A 19,904-nucleotide genomic window follows, 5' to 3' on the forward strand; every position below is an offset into this window, starting at 1 on the left:
AATATGCTAATATTTTGAGAAGGACCTGTAGCTGTGTGTCGTCTGCGTAGTTATGATAACTTACGTTGTTGTTTATTAAAATCTGAGTTAGGGGGAGCATGTAGATATTGAATAGAAGGGTCCCTAAGACGGACCCTTGGGGAACGCCACATGTGATTTTTGTGCTCTCTGATGTAAAGTTACCTTCTGACACAAAAAAGTCCCTGTCCTTCAAGTAGGATTTAAACCAGTTGAGTGCTGTAGCAGAAAGGCCGACCCAGTTTTCCAGGCGCTCTAATAAAATGGAGTGATCAACAGTGTCGAATGCTGCACTAAGGTCCAATAATACCAGCACTGTGGTTCTTCCACAGTCTGCATTTATACGGATGTCATTGAACACCTTGACAAGAGCAGTCTCTGTACTGTGGTGAGCAGGAAGCCTGACTGGAAGACATGAAGCGGTTGGTCGTTGTTAGGAAGTTGTTTAACTGCTGAAACGCAGCTTTTTCAATTATCTTACTGATGAAGGGGAGGTTTGATATAGGCCTGTAGTTCTGTAGTAGCAGCTTGTCCAAGTTGCTCTTTTTCAATAGAAGTTTGATAATTGCTGTTTTCAGGGCCTGGGGGAAAACACCTGACAAAAGGGACGTGTTTATTATTTGTGTTAAATCAGATGTTATTACAGGCAAAGCTTTCTTAAGGAAAGCTGTAGGTAAAAGATCGAGACAGCAGGAAGAAGAGTTTAGTTGCTGTATGATTTCTTCTAAGTTTTTGCAGTTTATTTGGTGAAATTGGGAAATTTTGTCAAAATCAGTTCTAGTTGGAGACAACATTGGTTCTGGAGTTGATGTGGATGTGCTGACTGCCTCTCTGATCTTTTGGGTTTTTTTCAATAAAGAATTTAGCAAATTCATTGCAGGCCCTGGTAGAGTGGAGTTCAGATGCTACAGTTACAGGAGGGTTTGTTAGTCTGTTGACCGTGGCAAATAATGCATGAGCATTGTTAATGTTTTTGCTGATGATCTCAGAAAATAAAGATTCTCTTGCATTTTTCAGTTATAGGTTATATCTGTATAGTCTCTCTTTATAGATCATATAGTGAACCTGGAGTCCAGTCTTTCTCCACCTGCGTTCAGCTTTTTGACACTCCTGTTTTTCACTTCTGACTGGTGGAGCACTTCTCCACGGAAACATTTTCTTCCCAGAAACGACTTTCACTTTAATTGAAGCAATTGAATCAATGATGTCCGAGATTTTAGAATGAAAGTTATCTACCAGCTCATCTACAGTGTTACAGGGCAAAGTGGAGGTAGAAGAGTAAATCTGGTTAAAGGTTTCAGCAGCACCGTCCTTAAAGATGCGTTTTCTTATCATGTGTCATTGGCAAACTGAGCCATTGGAGATGATGCTTTCAAAAATAACAGAAAAGTGGTCAGATAGAGCAACATCAGTTACAAACACCTTGGAAATGTTTAGACCCTTAGTGATGATCAAGTCCAAAATATGTCCCTGTTTGTGCGTTTGCTGTTTAACATGTTGAGTCAAACGTCTCCAGTGGATTTCGACAGGGAGACCTTTTGTGATGACCACTCTCTCTCAGCCAACTGGTTGGGTTGTTTCTGCTGGAGCTGTTGGAGGCAGCGTTATCATTGTTGTTGATACTCCATGTTCTCTGCTGAAGGTTGAAGCTGCTGGCGGATTATTTACTGAATAGAAGAGATTAGATGTGAGACGTCTGGCTTCCGGCTTGTTCAAACAGAAACCATCTTGCTTGAAGAGTAGTCTTTTTTCCCCAAAAGTATATTATAGTTGTCGATGAAGTTCACAGGTGTGGTGGCACATGCTTTTTGTGTCCTCTTTTTGGATGTGGGTTCACCGGCATTTGGATTGGCTGACCGGCGGTGGTAGAGCTGAGCTGGATAATGTTTCTCCCTGGGCTATCATTGCAGTGGCAGTGATGTGGTGTGTCTCTGTGGTTGCGGGGTCGTGGTGGGGGACGCTGGCCCATTGCTTGCCGCTGGCCGGTGACCTCTTGCTTGGTGAGTTTGTCCCATCTTGGGGTCAGGGGTTCCGTTGTGGGCGTGGTGCTCTGTAGTGTCTGCTCTGTTCCACCTGTGGGAGGGGGCTGGGGTAGCGTTGCGCAGAGTCCTTGCTTTGCCATTGCGATTTTTGATCTTGAGTCCATTCTTTGAAACAAAAACAATAAAATAAAATTATTATCAGTGCACAGTTTGGTTTAAATGAATTGCATTTAGCTTATTGACAGATTGACTTGTTTAACTTGTATTGTACTTCTCTCCACTTGGTGACAGCAGAAATGAATTAAAAGCTGAATTCTGTCATATTATAATTAAAAAAAGTCAAATTTGGGTATGTCAGCAAAAATTAAACCTCTATTTTAAACCATATTTTCTCAACTTTCCATAATCTTTCTCAGAGCAAAATTCTAATTGCACATCTGAATATTTCCAAGGGTCAAATAAAATAGTGAATTAAGATCAAGATAAAATAAATGTAAATTAAGATGTCCAGATATTTTTGAAGGTTTCCCTGATGTGATTCATGTTGTATTCCTGCCATGTTGGTCGTTCTGCCTTAATTAGTGTCACCCTTCAGCTCTGTTTGTTTCCTCTGTGGTTGTTAGGTTACCTTTCCTGACAGCACTCCTCTTCACAGGGAATGTTAAGTGCTGCTCTGCAGCTCCCTAGAATATTACTGTGTACATTCTTGGCTCTGAGATACCAGGAGAGCTCACATATGGATGGCTTTTTTTGTGGAACTGAGAACAACTGCTTTTTGAAATTTAACAGTGATATTTAGTCATATTGAATAAAAGAATATGGGTTACGATGAGGCTTGTTAGTCAGATTAAAAGTACCTTTTGAAAATAAAAACCTTTAAGCAGGTATTAAACATACTTTTCAATAAGCGAACATTTCTTATTAAAAATGTTTTTTATTGGTCTGATGTAATATTCTAATCTTCCATGTTGTGTTTTAATTTGCTGTAAGCAGAAAATCATCATAATGAACAGAAACAAAGCCCTTAAAACATTAGTCTGTAATTAATCTACATAATATGTTTCGCTCAGTGAATTGAGTTACAGAAATAGATTATTTTTTCAGCTATATTCTAATTTATTGAAAATGATGGTGGCAGTAAATGTCGTGCAATTGTAAAACGCTTTATCAAGTCTTAGGACCCCAAAGCACTTTGCCTCTACCACCATCACCACTGTTGCCCAGAAATGATATCAACTGCCTTCAGACGTTACCTATGAATATTAAAACATTATTGAATAGCCACCACAGAGACAGTTTATTTCCCCAGGCTGTCACTCCAATGAACACGTAACAGGCAGAGTGCCAGATCGATACCATGTCTTTCTCTTCTGTGAAACTTTTGTAAAAAAAACATAAATAAATCATATATATACATACTGTGCAAAAGTTTTAGGCAGGTGTGAAAAAATGCTGTAAACAAAGAATGCTTCCAAAAATGGAAGTGTTAATCATTTATATTCATCAATCAACAAAATCCAGTAAATGAACAAAAGAGAAATCTAAATCAAATAAATTTTTGGTGTGACCACCATTTGCCTTCAAAAAAGCATCAATTCTTCTAGGTACACCTGCACACAGTTTTTGAAGGAACTCGGCTGGTAGGTTGTTTCAAACATCTTGGAGAACTAACCACAGATCTTCTGTGGATGTAGGCTTTCTCACATCCTTCTGTCTCTTCATGTAATCCCAGACACACTCCATGATGTTGAGATCAGGGCTCTGTGGGGGCCATACCACCACTTCCAATGAGTCTTGTTCTTCTTTACACTGAGGATAGTTCTTAATGACTTTGGCTGTATGTTTGGGTTCGTTCTCTTAGCATTTTGCAAACTGATTAAAAAATAAACAATCATCATTTATACTTCTGAAAGCATTCTTTGTTTACAGCATTTTTTCACACCTGCCTGAAACCTTTGCACAGTACAGTATATAACACACTAGATATAACCAGAAAATTATGGAAATTTTCAAAGCAGAATTAGGGTATGATATAATATTCCATGCTTGGAACCTCAAACATGCTGCTGAGATCCACAACTCTGCACAAATCTGGCCTTCATGGAAGAGCAGAAACAAGAAAGCCGTTGTTGAAACAAAGTGTTTGGAAATACGTTTGCAGGTCAACATTTGGAAATAAAGACACGTGGAAGGTGCTCTCGTCAGTCGAGACCAAAAATAGATTTTTTTGACCAATATAGAAAACACTGAATGTAGAAAGAAACTAACACTGCTCCTTTTTAAGACATTAAAGGTTTAAATGACCCCCTCAACCAATAGCCTCCACTATATATAATGTGAATAATGCAAAGCTTCACAAAATGACTTTGTTTTGTTTGTTTGATTTTCTGTTTGTAAAATCTCAGTTGTGCAGCAGTGAGGAACAATCCAAAACTATCCGTGAAACCCATTTAACTGATGGCCTTCACAAAGCTAGACATAACAAGGAGGAAACACAGACTACACATACGGTTAAGTTTCCATACCCAACAAATAACCAGTTAGCCCTTTTTCAGTTAAAAGTAGAGGAAACTGCCACGTCTGTGAATCTTACTGATGTTTTGTCTTGGTTTTCCAAATATGTAGTGTTAGGACTGTTTTTCTTACATCTAAACAAGACTATGAATTAATTATGGGAGAAGAATGTTAACTGTTTTACTAAAAAAGCATAACTGATATTAAGTCTGACAATAAGACCAGTCTCTAATTTTTTTTTATTGAGATAAACACATCCATAGTGAGTACTCTGGCTCTTCCATGACCTCCACAAGGAATTGTCTTAAATAAACGCCCCCGGATTGTGTTTGTCTGCAAGTTTTGGCACAGAAACAACGGGATGTCATGGCTGTGGAGGCGGCTTGACACCCAAGCAACTTCTGTTTTATATCTGCTTAAAGGGATTTATCTTTTCTCTAAGCAGCATGCAGTCAAACAGAAACTTATTAGTGCAGACTGTTATGTTTAAGTAGACTGCTCCCTGTTTCCCTACCAACACCAAAGTCTAATTTTAACCTGTTAAACTGACAGAAACAAAAACTTTCCAAATGTCTTCGCCACCTTTGGTTTTGCCCTAATCTCCTTTAAATGTATTCCCAGAAGCAAACCTTGTCATATGCCTGTACCTAACCAAGATGTACAGCGAATCCGGAAAGTATTCACAGCGCTGCACTTTATCCACATTTAGTTATGTTACAGCTTCATTCTAAATGATATCAAATTAATCTCTTTTCAGAAATTCTACTCACAATACCCCTTTATGACAATGTGAAAAACGTTTTTGTGAGATTGTTGGAAATTTATTAAAAATAGACAACTAATAAATTGCATTTATGTAAGTATTTACAGCCTTTGCTAAATATGTTGTTGAACCACCTTTGGCAGCAATTACAGCCTCAAGTCTTGAAAATGATGCCACAAACTTAGCTTACCTATCTTTAGACAGTTTTGCCCATTCTTTGTAGTACATCTCAAGCTCCATCAGGATGGATGGGAGACGTCTGTGCACAGCCATTTGTAGGATCTCTACAGAGTCTGTACTCTGGCTTGGCCACTCCAGGACATCCACAGAGTGGTTCTTTCATCTGACCACTCTAACATACAGGCCTGAAAGGTTGACTGCTGCATAGATGTTTGTTTGTCTTGAAGGTTCTCTTCTCTTCACAAAGGAATACTGGAGCTCTGACAGAGTGACCATGGGGTTTTTGGTCACTTTCCTGGCCAAGGCCCTTCTCCCCCTATCGCTCAGCTTAGATGGCCAGCTCTAGGAAGAGTCCTGGTGGTTCCAAACTTTTTCCATTTACAAATGATGAATGCCACAGTGCTCATTGAGATCTTCAAGGCAGCAGAACATTTTCTGTATTCTTCCCCAGATTTGTGCTGCAGCCTGATGGCTCAGACATACTGTCTCCATCCTCTGTCCAGATTAGGATTGGACCTGTTGATGCCTAATGGTTGTTATGACTGATGCAAATTAACTCTCACAAATTAAGGCTTTATAACAAATGATTTATTTTTTTTTGCCACTGAGATACAGCTTAAAAAGGTTAAAAATGCTAATATTTAAATTCACGTTTCAAGGCGTGGATGTCTTCATAGTTCAAAGGTTTCCAGGTTCATTTATTTCAGAAACCATTTAGCTAGTAATTTTATGCTATTTCATTAATGGAACATGATTGGCTCATTTAACTAAAGCCCAGTGCGGCTGATTGAATCTTATTTTATCAGCTGTATTTATCATGATTCCCCTGTTAGGTATTTGAGTTGTTCTCTAGTTGCTGGTATTTACTTATTTCCTGTTTTCCTGTACATTTAGAGTTACGTCTGATTCCTTCTGATGTTGTTACTGCTCATTAGCCACCCTCCACCAGCTGCTCCACATTTCTCCTGATTTAATGTTAATTTCTCCACCCTGCCTCGGTATTTAAACTCTGGTTTTCATTGCTCGCCACTGGATCCTACTTTTATGTCACTGTTTGCCTCCCTGCTCAAAGCATGCAACTCTGTCCATGTTGCGTGCCCTAAGTCTCCTGTAACCTTAGCAGTTTGTTATATTTTTCCATTTACCACATGGCTCCTGAACTCCTGCTTGCACGTTGGTCCTGCTAAACACCCCCATATTATGACAGTATAAATCTAACAAAAACATCATAGATCACAGCAATGTTAAATATGAATATGTTTTACCAAACTGTCAGTACAAATAAAGCTCAGATGCACATTTCAAATGACCAACTGTTAATCATTGTTAATCTCACAGAACACTGTTTGCTGAATAAACTTCCAGCTCCCTGTTAACAAAAACAGAGAACATAATAACGACTGCTGAAGCAGTTGCCATGAAACCATAAACAATGCTGGAAACATCAGCAATGATACAGTGAAGATGCAGTGTTCCTATAACATTGGACACACTCCATAAAACTGAGCTAGTGTGGGAGGAACTGTCTAAACTAAGAAGTAGGAGAGGAGTTTATTTGTATGTATGGGGTAAGAACGCTGTCAAAAACAACATGTATGTAAAGATGGAAATGTGTGCATATTAGTCAATAGTTGTGCATAAGTAAAATCCAAAAAAGGTATTGTATATTTTCTCTATAAGAATACAAAATAAAATGTTACAGCTTCAAGAAATTACAAACACAAAGTTCAAGTTTACAGTTGTGGTTTATTCTTTATGAATACAATATGCTATAACGTTTGTGAATACGATTTATTTTCTATGAGAAAATTAATTTACATCAGCGACTTGCTGTCACGTGATCTCAGGCTCAGAATATAGTGGGTGAAGTTATACAATGATGTACAGTAGGTGGCGGTATGCACCTCTGAATTTGTTGCGAACCGCCATCAGAAGAAGAGAAGAAGAAGCAGCAGCACTAGCGCCAAAAGAACGGACCAATAAACTACGGTACAAAGCCAGGTAATGTTAAAACGTTTATATATGTCTTAATGTCGTTAATATATGCTCTTGGTCCGTTCTTTTGGCGCTAGTGCTGCTGCTTCTTCTTCTCTTCTTCTGATGGCGGTTCGCAACAAATTCAGAGGTGCATACCGCCACCTACTGTACATCATTGTATAACTTCACCCACTATATTCTGAGCCTGAGATCACGTGACACCAAGTCGCTGATGTAAATTAATTTTCTCATAGAAAATAAATCGTATTCACAAACGTTATAGCATATTGTATTCATAAAGAATAAACCACAACTGTAAACTTGAACTTTGTGTTTGTAATTTCTTGAAGTTGTAACATTTTATTTTGTATTCTTATAGAGAAAATATACAATACCTCTTTTGGATTTTACTTATGCACAACTATTGACTAATATGCACACATTTCCGTCTTTACATACACATTGTTTTAGACAGCGTTCTTACCCCATATGTGTGTGTTTGACAGCTTTATGCTTAACCGCCCTCGGATCAAACCAGACAGTGTTAATCTGCACCATTATTAATGTATTTGATAAACAACCACAATGCAACAAGCAGTTTAACTAAATTTTGTCATGCAAAGCCTGTGTCTATGTTGTGGTTTTGTTTATTTCTCCTGGTCTCGTCTTTAGTTTACCCTCTGCTCTGTGTTTTGACTTGTGAATTGTTTTCACTCCCTCTGTCTCCCTGCATTCTGGCTCACCTGTTCCTTGTTTTCCTTAATTAATCAGTCTCTTTGTTCATTGGGTCCCCCTGTACTCTCGATTGTATTTAAGCTCTTTAGTTTCCATTGTTCCCGGGTGGTTCCTTGAGTTGTGTTTTGTCATAGTTTCCCATGACTTGCTGTTGTGTCTGGTCTGGTCCTGGTCATGTAACCTGCTGTTAGGATTCCGTATGGGCAAGAATTAAAACTATCTTACCTTCATTCAGTGTATTGGAGTTTTCCTCTGCACTTTGGTCCTACCTTAAACACTCATTCCTGACACATTTTCATTCAAAGATCCATTACGGATGAAACATGGCAGAGGCAAGGAGTATTCTGTGTCTTTTTTCTTTTCAACTGGAAGACAAAGCCTGATAAGCAACACCCTCCCCAAAAAAACAACAAAAAAATGACTTACTCTGATTAAAATGTTGACTGAAGAAAGAAAAACATTTGAAAATATGCAATAAAAGATTGGTTGCTCAACTGAAACGATCTCAAATTCTTTACAGTAGAAACCAAAACCAGAAAGAGAGGCAAGAACATCGGTGTTGTAGGGACCTTTGTTTATATGACCTTCAACCATTTGGAGTAATCATATGTCAGTAAGTGTGTGTGTGTGTGTGTGGATGGTTGAGCATATGTGTAGAAATACATGTGTTTGTGTTGAGTGGGTGTGTGTGAGTGCGATTTTGTCACCTGGAAGTGACCATTTGTAAGTTTGGTGAGAACAATAGAAGGCTTGCAAACCACAGGACAGGTAAACTCGGCTCCAGAGAATAGCACCCCAGGGCTTGATCTGCGCCGCAGCTCAGGGGCCTGGAGCTGATGCCATACACCTGCACAGCTTCACACCGTGATCTTTTATAGCTTGTTCCCCACCGAAAGTGCTGGAAATGACAGGATGGTCATGAGAGAGGGGGGCTGTTGGATGGGGTCCTCGAAAATGGAGGGGGTGGATGATAGATGAGAGCTGAGAAGTGTGAAGTTCTGGATAGAAAAGCAGGCAGTTGTCAAAAATAAGGGAGGTTGCAGCAAGGGAAATTCCTACAGCCTGGAAGTCTGGTTTTGACCTGAAATTGTGTTCAGGCTCTTCCAAACCCCACAAATGTTATTCTGCTGCAGCTGGTCCTCCATCTTCTTCCTGTAGATTTTTTTCATCCCTGATCCTTCTCATTCCTTCTGAACTAAACAGTCCTTCAGAACTTCTTCATTCTCGTCAGACCATCTCTTCGCGGTACATGTCACAGCTGGTTCTCTGTGTAAACAGGGTTTATAAACAGGCTGTAGATGAATCAGGTTTTGGTCTTAGCCCCCCAGGCGTGGGAGAGGTGATGAGCTATATGCCTCGTTGAAGACACAAAATGTTCAGTGTTTGATTGTCTGTGGTGCAGCAGGTTACACAATGAGTGAAGGTGGGGAGAGTGGAGGACAGGGAGGCATGATTAAAATCTTCAGAGATCAGGAAAAGGGCCTGGAGATGCTGTGTTTGGTGTGTGCTGGTAACAGTATGGAGGACATCGCAATCCGTTGCAGCATTAGCAGGGGGAGATGACATACACCGCTTTTGAGATAACATGTTTTAAACTCCCGCAGAAGATAATACAGCCTCATGCTAACGGCTAGCAGCCCAATGTCCTAACTGCAGAACATCTCTTCAAGAGTTAAATGCCCAGAGTCACACCATTTATCATTCACAATGACAGCCAGACCCCGTCAGTTCTGTCAGCTTTGAGATGAAACCATCCATGTTTATGTGTGGTGTCTGAGTTATCTTGGTTAACCATGCCTCAGACAGCATCATCAAGCTGTGCTCTCGATAGACCCTTTAATGTCGGCAGTCAATTCATCCACTTTTTTGAGAAGAGATCTCACATTTCCCAGGATGATGGGTCTGTATCTTTTCATCCGGTTGAAACACCCATTGATGGTGTGGGTCCCTTGTCCCCTCCTTCTCAGCAGGCTGGGAATATTGGGTCGCTCGGTGGCACAGTGGTGCTATCGAGAGCTAACAGCTGATTCATGGTGTAAACAATGGGAACATGGCCTCCAAACACAAACGCAGAGAAAAAAATAAAATATGAAAAATGCTGTCCAAAAAAGCTCCATGAGGTGAAGAGCAAAGCGGAAAAATAGAAAAAAAAAAAAAAAGAAAAAACCGAGGAAAGAGAGCCAGCTGCTAAAACAGGATGCGTGCTCGTTCAGTGCTAGAACTAGACGTCCTGAGTAGTGATACATTTTAAATCATGTTTTTTGTGAAAAGAATGTTCATTATTCCTGATGCATTTACTTGGATGGAAATAAAAGCTATTACAACAATCTATTACAAATAAAATCTTTGACATACTCCCGAAGATGATTACCTCATCCTCAGCAAATGAGACAACATTGGAAGTAACTGTAGAACCTGATCTGTGTTTGGACTGTTTTGATTCAGTGGAGCTTCCGGAGTTATCAGAAATATTAGCTTCATCTAAACCTTCACCTTGTATGTTAGACCCAATCCCAACCAAATTATTTAAGGAAGTGTTCCCTCTGATTACCAGCCCCATTTTAGATATGATTAATCTATCTTTAGTAAATGGATCAGAACCACAAGCTTTTATGGTAGCTGTAATTAAACCTTTACTTAAGAAACCTTCGCTTGATCGAGATGACTTAAACAATTACAGACTTATATCCAGTCTTCCATTCTTATCTAAAATTCTTGAGAAAATAGTTGCTAATCAAATGTGTGAGCATTTACACAGCAATGACCTGTTTGAAGAGTTTCAGTCGGGCTTCAGAGCTCATCATAGCACTGAAACAACAGCTCTGCTGAAAGTCACTAATGATATTCTTATGGCCTTAGATAATGGACTTGTGTCTGTACTGGTTCTGTTAGATCTCAGTGCTGCATTTAATACAGTCAATCACAATATTTGTGCCGGCGGTTTTTCTGTATGGAGTTTGCATGTTCTCCTTGTGCATGCGTGGGTTCTCACCAGGTACTCCGGCTTTCTCCCACAGTCCAAAGACATGCCTGTTTGGTTAATTGGTCTCTCTAAATTGCCCTTAGGTGTGCGAATGAGTGTGTGCATGGTTGTTTCTTTCTAGATGAAACAACTAAAGGAGCTACATCCACTAACATTTACTTTTCCTTCCCATAGAAAGGACTCCTGGATCAGTGCTTCTGTGTTCTTCTTCTGTCTCTGCTCTGTTCTCTAAAACCCCCAGTCGGTCGTGGCAGATGGCCGCTCACACTGAGCCTGGTTCTGCTTGAGGTTTCTTCCTGTTAAAAGGGAGTTTTTCCTCTCCACTGTCGCTACATGCATGCTCAGTATGAGGGATTGCTGCAAAGTCAACGCCAGTGACTGTCCACTGTCTCTACATGCTCATCCAGGAGGAGTGAATGCTACAAATCTCTGAATCGATGCAATCTGCTGGGTTTCCTTAGACAGAAAAACTTTTTATCCAATTTGAATAAATAACTGAATCCGACTGAACTGTTCAATGATTAGGATTAATTGGAATGTATGAACCTGACTGTTGTGAAGTGCCTTGAGACGACATGTGTTGTGAATTGGCGCTATATAAATAAACTTAATTGAATTGTTTGTGTGTTGCCCTGTGATGGACTGGCGACCTTTTAAGGGTTGTACTCCGCCTCTCGCCCGTAGACTGCTGGAGATAGGGAACCAGCTTCTCCGCGACCCACTATGGAAGAAGCGGCATAGAAAATGACTGACTGACTGAGACCAATGCCTTTCTGTGACAAGTCAGTCATTTCACTTCTGCAGAAATAGTAAGGAATGTACTTGGTAATAATCTAAAAAAATCTATAAGATCTCTCCTTAAGAAACAGACAAACAAGGAAAAATAAAATTTTTTTAAAGTGTAGGTTGTTTAGTAAAGGGTATATCCAACACATTGTGGGAGGCGTCCAACAATGCTTTAAAGAAAAGAAAACTTCCATAACATTCACAAGGGAGTTTGGAAAGAATCTCATTTGCTCCTTATTACTCTAAATATTATGCTCTTGCTCTAAAGAGACTCTTGCAGACTCTGCAAGATAATTGGAAAATTATGTATTAAGATAATTAGTTCAGCCCTGTGTTTTTCACAATTCTTTTTGTACTTGGCCACAACGAAAAAAGTGCATTGGATTCATTTAATGCAATAGTGGACATTAGTTGCACACAAATTAATTGCTTCGGCAGCAATCTCCAGTGTTGTAAATACAAGTATTTTATGTTGTTACAAAATGGTTGATTTTTCTTTTCTTTTTTTTAGCATCACTAGTGGCCTTTATTGTTCTCATTATTTCAACTGTAAACTGACAGGAAAGGGGTGGAGAGAGGGGGAGGACATGCAGCAAAGGTAGCCTTAGCTGGGAGTTGAACCAGCAATGGCTGCCTCTAGAACTGAAGCCTCCCAATATGGCTTGTGTGTTACACCTCTATAAACATTTTCTTTCAATACAGGAAACAATATTGTTGAGGCAATTAAAGATACTTAGGTAAATGGTTGATGGTTGATAGGTAAATCCAATAGGTAGATCCAGTTTCCTTATTTTCCAGTGCAGTTCACCAGACAGGGTTTAAATTAGGCCAAGAGAAGGTCTAAATATGCAACATTCAGACTACATAGTCATTTAATCCTGGCATTTAAAGTAGCTTTCCATTGCACTGCCTAAACTGAAATCACTAATACACCAACAATGAAATCTTAACCGAATGTAATATAGAAACCCACCTGCTCCAGAGTGAACTAACTGCAGCCTACGATGTATCGCGAAACTCTCACCTAAATGCATCCCACCTAAGATGCTTTTTATAGACTGAAGTAAAAAAGCCACACAGGAGAAAATCCACATGCACATTTTGGACAATAAAATTCACTATTCATATTCAATATTTTTGTTCATTAGAGTAAAATTGGACAATTGAGATGAGTCTTTTGTCTCTAACTTGCTGAATAGCTGCTAAGATGGGTCAGATAGAACTGGTCCAGGAAACAAAAATGAATAAAAGTGTGGAATTCTATGTGAGAGTGTTTGGTTATCAAAAGGGGGGGAAAAAAAAAACTTAAATGAACTTTTATCTGATTAAAGGTGTACATTTGACTCTTTAGAGATTATTGTTGTTAGAGTGTTAGACCTCAGCAAAATGGCTGAATATAAACATTTGAAAACATGAATATTATTACAGATTCCCCCACTTGGTGTGCTGAGTAGGTCTATAGAGACCATAAAGATAATGAAGAAACAAGAGAAGTTGGATGAGTCATTTTAGGGAAGTCATTTCACAATATGCAAAATTATTTCATACTTAGGTCAGATCAACTTTTGACAGTGAGTCATTGTGAATGTGACACAAAGAGAAGAACAATGGATGCATTCAGATGGATTAAACTGACTTTATTCCAGATTATAATGCTTCAGTATATAGGTAAGGAATCTACTCACAGTATTCAATAGAAACATTACAAAACCACATGGATGATAATGTTTCTTTATTTGAATGATTTAACTTATTACTTTTACTGAGAGGAATATGGTTCCATCGATCTTGAACACAGTAAAAGGGATACTTGTGTTGTATTTAAAATAACTCTCATTCTTAATGTGTTATTTTAAATACAACACAAGTATCCCGTTTACTGTGTTGTATTTAAAATAACTCTCATTCTTAATGTGAGTTCACTGACTGTTTATATCTCTTCACAACAGAAGCAGCTAGACACCAATCATTCGTCACTATTAAAGCTGGAGATGGAGACACTTTGTCCTGTGAAAATGCGATACAAGGACAAATTAACTGTGACAGTATTGAGTGGACATTCACTGGTCCAGGAAGAACAGCCGAGGTGTGGTTCATACATGGAAATTTTACTCAAGCAGCTAAAGGAAAAACAGACAGACTGAGTGTTACAGCAGACTGTTCCCTAAATATGAAGATGATCACTGTGGAGGAGGCTGGTGAATACACCTGCAGACAGATCTATTTAGATCAGCAATATACAGTGTCTAATGTTTATCTGTCTGTTGTCACCAGTAAGTATTTACATCACACGATTTTCTGGAAAACTCTTCTTGCTAGAACAAAATATTGGAATATTACATGTATAATGTCATTAATTGGGCTAATTTCACTCTTGTAATGTGTCAAATATCTCCATCTCCAACAGTTGCTGAACAGAGGGATAATAATAAAGTTACCTTGGACTGTGTTGTGTCAGGACAAATAAACTGTAGACACACAGTGGAGTGGCTGTGTGAGAATAAAGAGAACGTATCATCAGACCTGCAGAGAGTACCACAAGTCTGCCAAGAGTCTGTGACATTTCAAACATCTTACCTTCATCAGAATTCAAAGTCTTCTAGGTTTCTTCGGTGTAAAGTCACAGAGCAGGATACTAGAAAAGTGCGGTTTTTCGCCTTATACACTCTGACCTCAGATGAGATCCCAGGTAAGAGAAATTATAAACAGTTAAAAATTGCAAAAAATCCAAAACATTTGTGCACCTTAAGGCTTCATGAATATCAAAGCAGTTTGTGAAATCAGATGTCATCAAGCTAACTTGTTCTCCTTTGTCCTTTTATTTATTTTATAGTAAATGCTAAAATGATAAGTAAAACAACAACAAAAATAAATGAGCAATATCGGCAAAAATAATTGAATAACTGAATACTGGGTAAAAACAAGGTAGACTGAGTTTCTTACATGTTACATGTTGAGATCCAAAGACTTCATACCCCTCTCACCTGCATGTCCCTGGTGAATGCAGAGATGTCCTGCTTTAAGTCAATAACTCTCCAGCCTCACATTTCTATGCCTCTGATACTTTAGGATATGTAATAGTTTAACCAGCTAAACCAGGCGGCCTCAGATTATTTTGCACATGTCAAAATAATTTGCAGCATGAGTATTTGATCTCCACATACAACACATATTCATCGATTAGGCATAACATTATGACCACCTTTGTGTTGGTCCCCATTTTGCTTACAAATCAGGCCTGATTCATTGTTGTACTGACTCCACCAGACCCTTGAAGATGTGCTGTGGTATCTGGCACCAAGATACTATCAGAAGAAACTTTGAGTCCTGGAAGTTGGATGATGTAGCATCCACGGATCAGACATCTTTGTCCAGATGCTGGATTGGATTGAGAAACACAGAATATAGAGGTCAAGTCAACACCTTAAACCCATTTTGCTCCTCTAACAATTCCTGGAGTATTTTTGCCTTGTGGGAGAGTGCCTTATCCAGCCAAAGAAGGTCACATCCCATAGGGAATACTGTTTTCATGAAAGGTTGTTCTTAGGAAGGTGGTACGTGTCAATATAACATCTATATGGATAACAAGTCTCCAGATTCCGCAGCAGAACATTGCTCAGCATCACATTGCTTCTGCAGGTTTGTCCCCCCCCGCCCCGCAACAATTTTTTAAAAATACCGACCACTGCAGGCCAGGAGCACCAACAAGACCAGCAGTTTTGGAGATGCTCTGAATCAGTCTTTCACAGTCACATTGCAGACACTCTGTAGATGTAGATTCCCTCACATCAGCATGCTGAATGTTTAAGCTGACCAACATAGCAGGGTACCTTGCTATGTTGGTTAATTCAGAAAATAATTTGACCACTTAGGGACCATCATAAACTTTGTATAGAGCAATGAACCTTCAACCCAGAATCTTCAAGTAATCATTGAGTATGAAAAAAAAAATAAACATAAAAACTAATGACTCCTGACTAGGTAGCACACTGTAATTTTTTTACTCAAGATCATAATAAAGACAATCCATATAATCTGGGGTTGTTTAAAAAAACAATACACATTCTTCATAACCATTAAAGGATGTTGATATTGGTAATGGGGATTATGCATTTTATTACAAAATATGCTTAATTTTTGCACATTAAGACCCATGTACAGAGGTTCTCGTACTCGTCGTTTTCCGCTTTATCCGGGACCGGGTCGCGGGGACAGCAGACTCAGCAGAGACACCCAGACATACCTCTCCCCAGACACCTCCTCCAGCTCCTCTGGGGGGAGCCCAAGGCGTTCTCAGGCCAGCCGAGAGACATAGTCCCTCCAGCGTGTCCTGGGTCATCCCCTGGGCCTCCTCCCGGTGGGACGTGCCTGGAACACCTCCCGAGGAAGGCGTCCAGGAGGCATCCGGTATAGATGCCCGAGCCACCTCAACTGGCTCCTCTCGATGTGGAGGAGCAGCGACTCTACTCCGAGCCCCTCCCGGATGGCCGAGCTCCTCAACCTATCTCTAAGGGAGTGCCCGGCCACCCTACGGAGGAAGCTCATTTCAGCCGCTTGTATCCGGGATCTCGTTCTTTCGGTCATGACCCAAAGTTCATGGCCATAGGTGAGGGTAGAAACGTAGACCGACCATTCCTACCCTCACCTACCCTGTACAGAGATTTATACCAAAAAACATGGCAAAACAAAAAACAGTGTGACAGCATCTTAAAAATAAGTGTATCTCATTGTGTCCCTGTCTTGTCTCAGTGTTTGGTTTTTATCATTCCAGACTGGCCATGGTGGTACATTCTCCTTGGTTTGGCTGCGTCTTTAATAATTGTTCTGGCTGTCATCAGATGGAAGAAAACTACAAGTGAGAACAATTTGCTTCCGTTAACAGTAAAACTTGTATAATATATCTAAACTTGTATATTGGATATACTTACAGGTTCTTTAATTTGTGGTTTCTTACATCGGACCCAGATGTTACCATAAATTTAACTTAAATAGACCAGAAGAAAAAGTTTCTTTTTTTAAATAGACTTTTTTTTTATTTGAAAGTTTTTATCTGTGCAACATTGAAACAAACAGGGTTAAAAATGTGAACTGTCGCTATTCAAACTATTCTTAGCTTTCTTGTGTTTCCAGGACAAAGAGGGCAGATGGAACAGATGGAAGCAAGAACTGTGAGTTCAAACATCAAACAATACCAAACAATTTAATATTTTATATAGCAAATTAAAGTCTGAATTACAGATCATATATTTTAACATGTAAAAGGAAACATTTCTTCCAAAAACAAGAGCATGCAAGATTGTTTCTTCAATTCCTCCTTTATGGTTTATTGAATAATAAGTTTTAAAATGCTGTCCCTTTTTTGGCAGTTTAGTTACCCTGAAATGAAACACAGCTGGAACTGTGCAGGAACTGAGCTTTCAACTCTGCACAGTGACTCAGTTTTATCCAGAAACCTTTAAGTCCATAATTTCAATGCATTGTTCTACCTGCATCATTTGCTTGAAATCTGAAAAACACAGTGACTGTTGGTCATTTATTTTACACAAAAGAGAAAGAAGCTATGATTAAAATGATGAGCTAAACAGAATTTAATTATTTACAAGTGTATGTCATTCAGTATTTAAGTCTGCTTTTTAGTCTAAGTCAATGTTATTTTTTTAAATTACAGGTTGATTCTGGCGATATTATTTCCTATGCCTTCATAAGCTTCACAAGGAAGCCTGAGAAAAAAGCGAAGGTGAGGGGTTTAACATGTTACATTGTTTTGGGAGAAAAATGTCTTTAAGAACTTAAATGTGCCCTAAATTCTAGGAAAAAGAGAAACAAACATATTTTTAATGAAAGTATAATAATAATGTTTATTATTAAGAACTGAGATATGAAAAGCCAACTACTGCAAATGTAGTTAATGATGAAATGGCAAAAGAATGAACTCCTAATTTCAAAGCTATATATGACTTAAGATGACTGAGTTGAACGTTTGAGTTCAAAATAAGCACAAATCTAACTGAATTTTTCTGAGAATTGACATACTCTGTCTAAACAATCATGTTAATAATTTTGGTTTTCAAATGGGAGTGATAATTCTGGCCTTCCTTTGCTGCTGGTTGAGTAAAACCTGGGTGGATTGAGACAAGATGTATTTTTTGGAATCTGTGAGCTCTCTGCTTATAGCAGACACATGCTGGTTGTGTGAGTAGAAGCTGTGTGGTGAACAGTTGAGACCAAGTTTTGCGGTTACGTCATTTTGTGGAGTTAGTTTATTTTGTGATTCAACTGCCTTTAGTTTTAACTCTTTTTGGTGATGGGAATGGTTTATATCAGCTTTTAGCCAAGATTCTACTATTTCTGTGGATACCACATATGTTTAACTAATGGAACTTGCAGTAAAGAAAGTAGAAGAAAATAAAAGTTAAATTCCACCCCCAGTACTGGGGGTTGGGCTTAAGAGGTTAAGAAGCCTAATTACCCATGTAAATTCACTTTAGAGAAAACCCAACAGAAGTGAAGAGGTTAAATTTTATGCAGTCCAATCTCTCTGACTTGAGGCAGTTCCTCTTTACTTCCTGCCGGTTTTAACGGATCTTATTTAGCTACTTTATCAAGGGATCTCTGCTCAAGTGAGTCGAACCATTTTTGGTGGGACTAATTCACACGTTCGTCATTTACAATGACTGGTTTAGTTGACAGGCAAATGTTTGGAAACTTGAAAAACAAATTCTACAAATCTGTTTTGATTTATCGTTATAGATCTCGAACACTGTGACCTACAGCTCTGTGAAGACCTCCTCCTTTGCTTCTGGAGCTTCCAGTGGTTCAGACAGCATCTATTCTACTATCAGATAACTACATCAATGGTATGAAATTTGATGCATCTTTTTTTTTTTTGAGATGTAACTTAGTTGCTTGTGCAATGGGATTCAGAATGTACACCAGTGAAAGTGGAAAACTTTAAAAATATTGAAAATATTGTTAATTCAGCCTTGGGAAGCCTGTATAAGATCTGATGAACCTAAGATTCAGCTGCTATTATTGACTGAGAAATGTTATGCTATGTTTTTTATCACGGTTTTTGTGACCTTATTGTTCTGTTTTCCATCACTATTTTGTGGTTTTGTGTTGTGTTTCAAAGGGATTATTTAGATTTTCTGATATGTTGATTTTGCCCTGTTTTCTCTTCACCACCCACACCTGGATGTCTTTCAGTTGGAATAAAGTTTGTTCTGAATCTTCTTTAAAGACTTGTCTGCAATGCCTTTAATTTGAAGAAGAGGATCCAGGATACAAGCTGCATTGGGCGGCTGGACTCATCCGTGCCTCAGCTCCATCAGGGATTGATCCACACACACACACACACACACACACACACACACACACACACACACACATCCATGTTTTACTATCTTTATGAGTACTTTTCTCTGACTTCCATTGACTTCCAATCCTTTTCATTTATTTCTATGGCTTTACCCCGACACTACCCCTAACCTTTACCAGTGCGTAACCTAAACTCAATACACACCTTAGTCCTAAACCTAACCTCAACCCAAGAACAATATTTGGAAAAAGTGAGGACCAAAAAAATTAAATGTCCCCACTTTCCACAAATGTCCTCACTTTGCTGGTAAAATATGAAAAATTGTTCTCCCTTAGCAGTAAGTACAAGAACACACACACACACAAACACTACACACAAAAAGTTATACATATTTGGTTTTTGGGTGAAATTTATGGAGAACATAAAAAGTTCATACTACGGTAATATTCTAAAATAAAATAAAAAATCCCTGTAGGACATTTAAATAGAAACATACAATGATGATTTCCTAATCTCAAACAATTTAGTGAAATGGAAGCCAACAACAGTGGTGGGGTTACAACAAAAAAATGTCAATGTCTTAATAATGTGCCACTTGCCCTTGAGCATCAATGACAGTTTGACGACGACGTCTCATGCTGTTCACAA

At 38.9% G+C, this 19,904-nt stretch overlaps 1 protein-coding gene across 2 annotated transcripts; it reads left to right on the plus strand.

Annotated features, from left to right (window-relative positions):
* Positions 1-1,513: 1,513 nt before the first annotated feature.
* LOC124882248 lies at positions 1,514-19,177 on the plus strand. Of its 2 annotated transcripts, none has more exons than XM_047388507.1 (7): positions 1,514-2,018; positions 13,888-14,211; positions 14,346-14,627; positions 16,710-16,793; positions 17,069-17,106; positions 17,607-17,675; positions 18,689-19,177. In XM_047388507.1, exons 1-7 carry the CDS (start codon positions 1,820-1,822, stop codon positions 18,782-18,784), a joined length of 1,092 nt encoding a protein of 363 aa, XP_047244463.1. In that variant the 5' UTR covers positions 1,514-1,819; the 3' UTR covers positions 18,785-19,177. The 2 variants fall into 2 exon arrangements, with proteins under 2 accessions (XP_047244463.1, XP_047244464.1); XM_047388508.1 differs by lacking the exon at positions 1,514-2,018 and adding an exon at positions 13,283-13,606.
* Positions 19,178-19,904: the final 727 nt, after the last annotated feature.

The sequence above is a fragment of the Girardinichthys multiradiatus genome, chromosome 15 (assembly GCF_021462225.1).
Source record: "Girardinichthys multiradiatus isolate DD_20200921_A chromosome 15, DD_fGirMul_XY1, whole genome shotgun sequence".
In the NCBI taxonomy this organism is placed as follows: Eukaryota; Metazoa; Chordata; class Actinopteri; order Cyprinodontiformes; family Goodeidae; genus Girardinichthys; species Girardinichthys multiradiatus.

What these genes read in the sequence shown, in the direction of transcription:
- LOC124882248 (XM_047388507.1), top strand. Translation starts at nt 1,820, where the DNA reads ATGCTTTTTGTGTCCTCTTTTTGGATGTGGGTTCACCGGCATTTGGAT. An exon ending in TTATCTGTCTGTTGTCACCA is followed by an intron (nt 14,212 to 14,345) that starts GTAAGTATTTAC and finishes CATCTCCAACAG; the next exon opens with TTGCTGAACAGAGGGATAAT. An exon ending in GACCTCAGATGAGATCCCAG is followed by an intron (nt 14,628 to 16,709) that starts GTAAGAGAAATT and finishes TTATCATTCCAG; the next exon opens with ACTGGCCATGGTGGTACATT.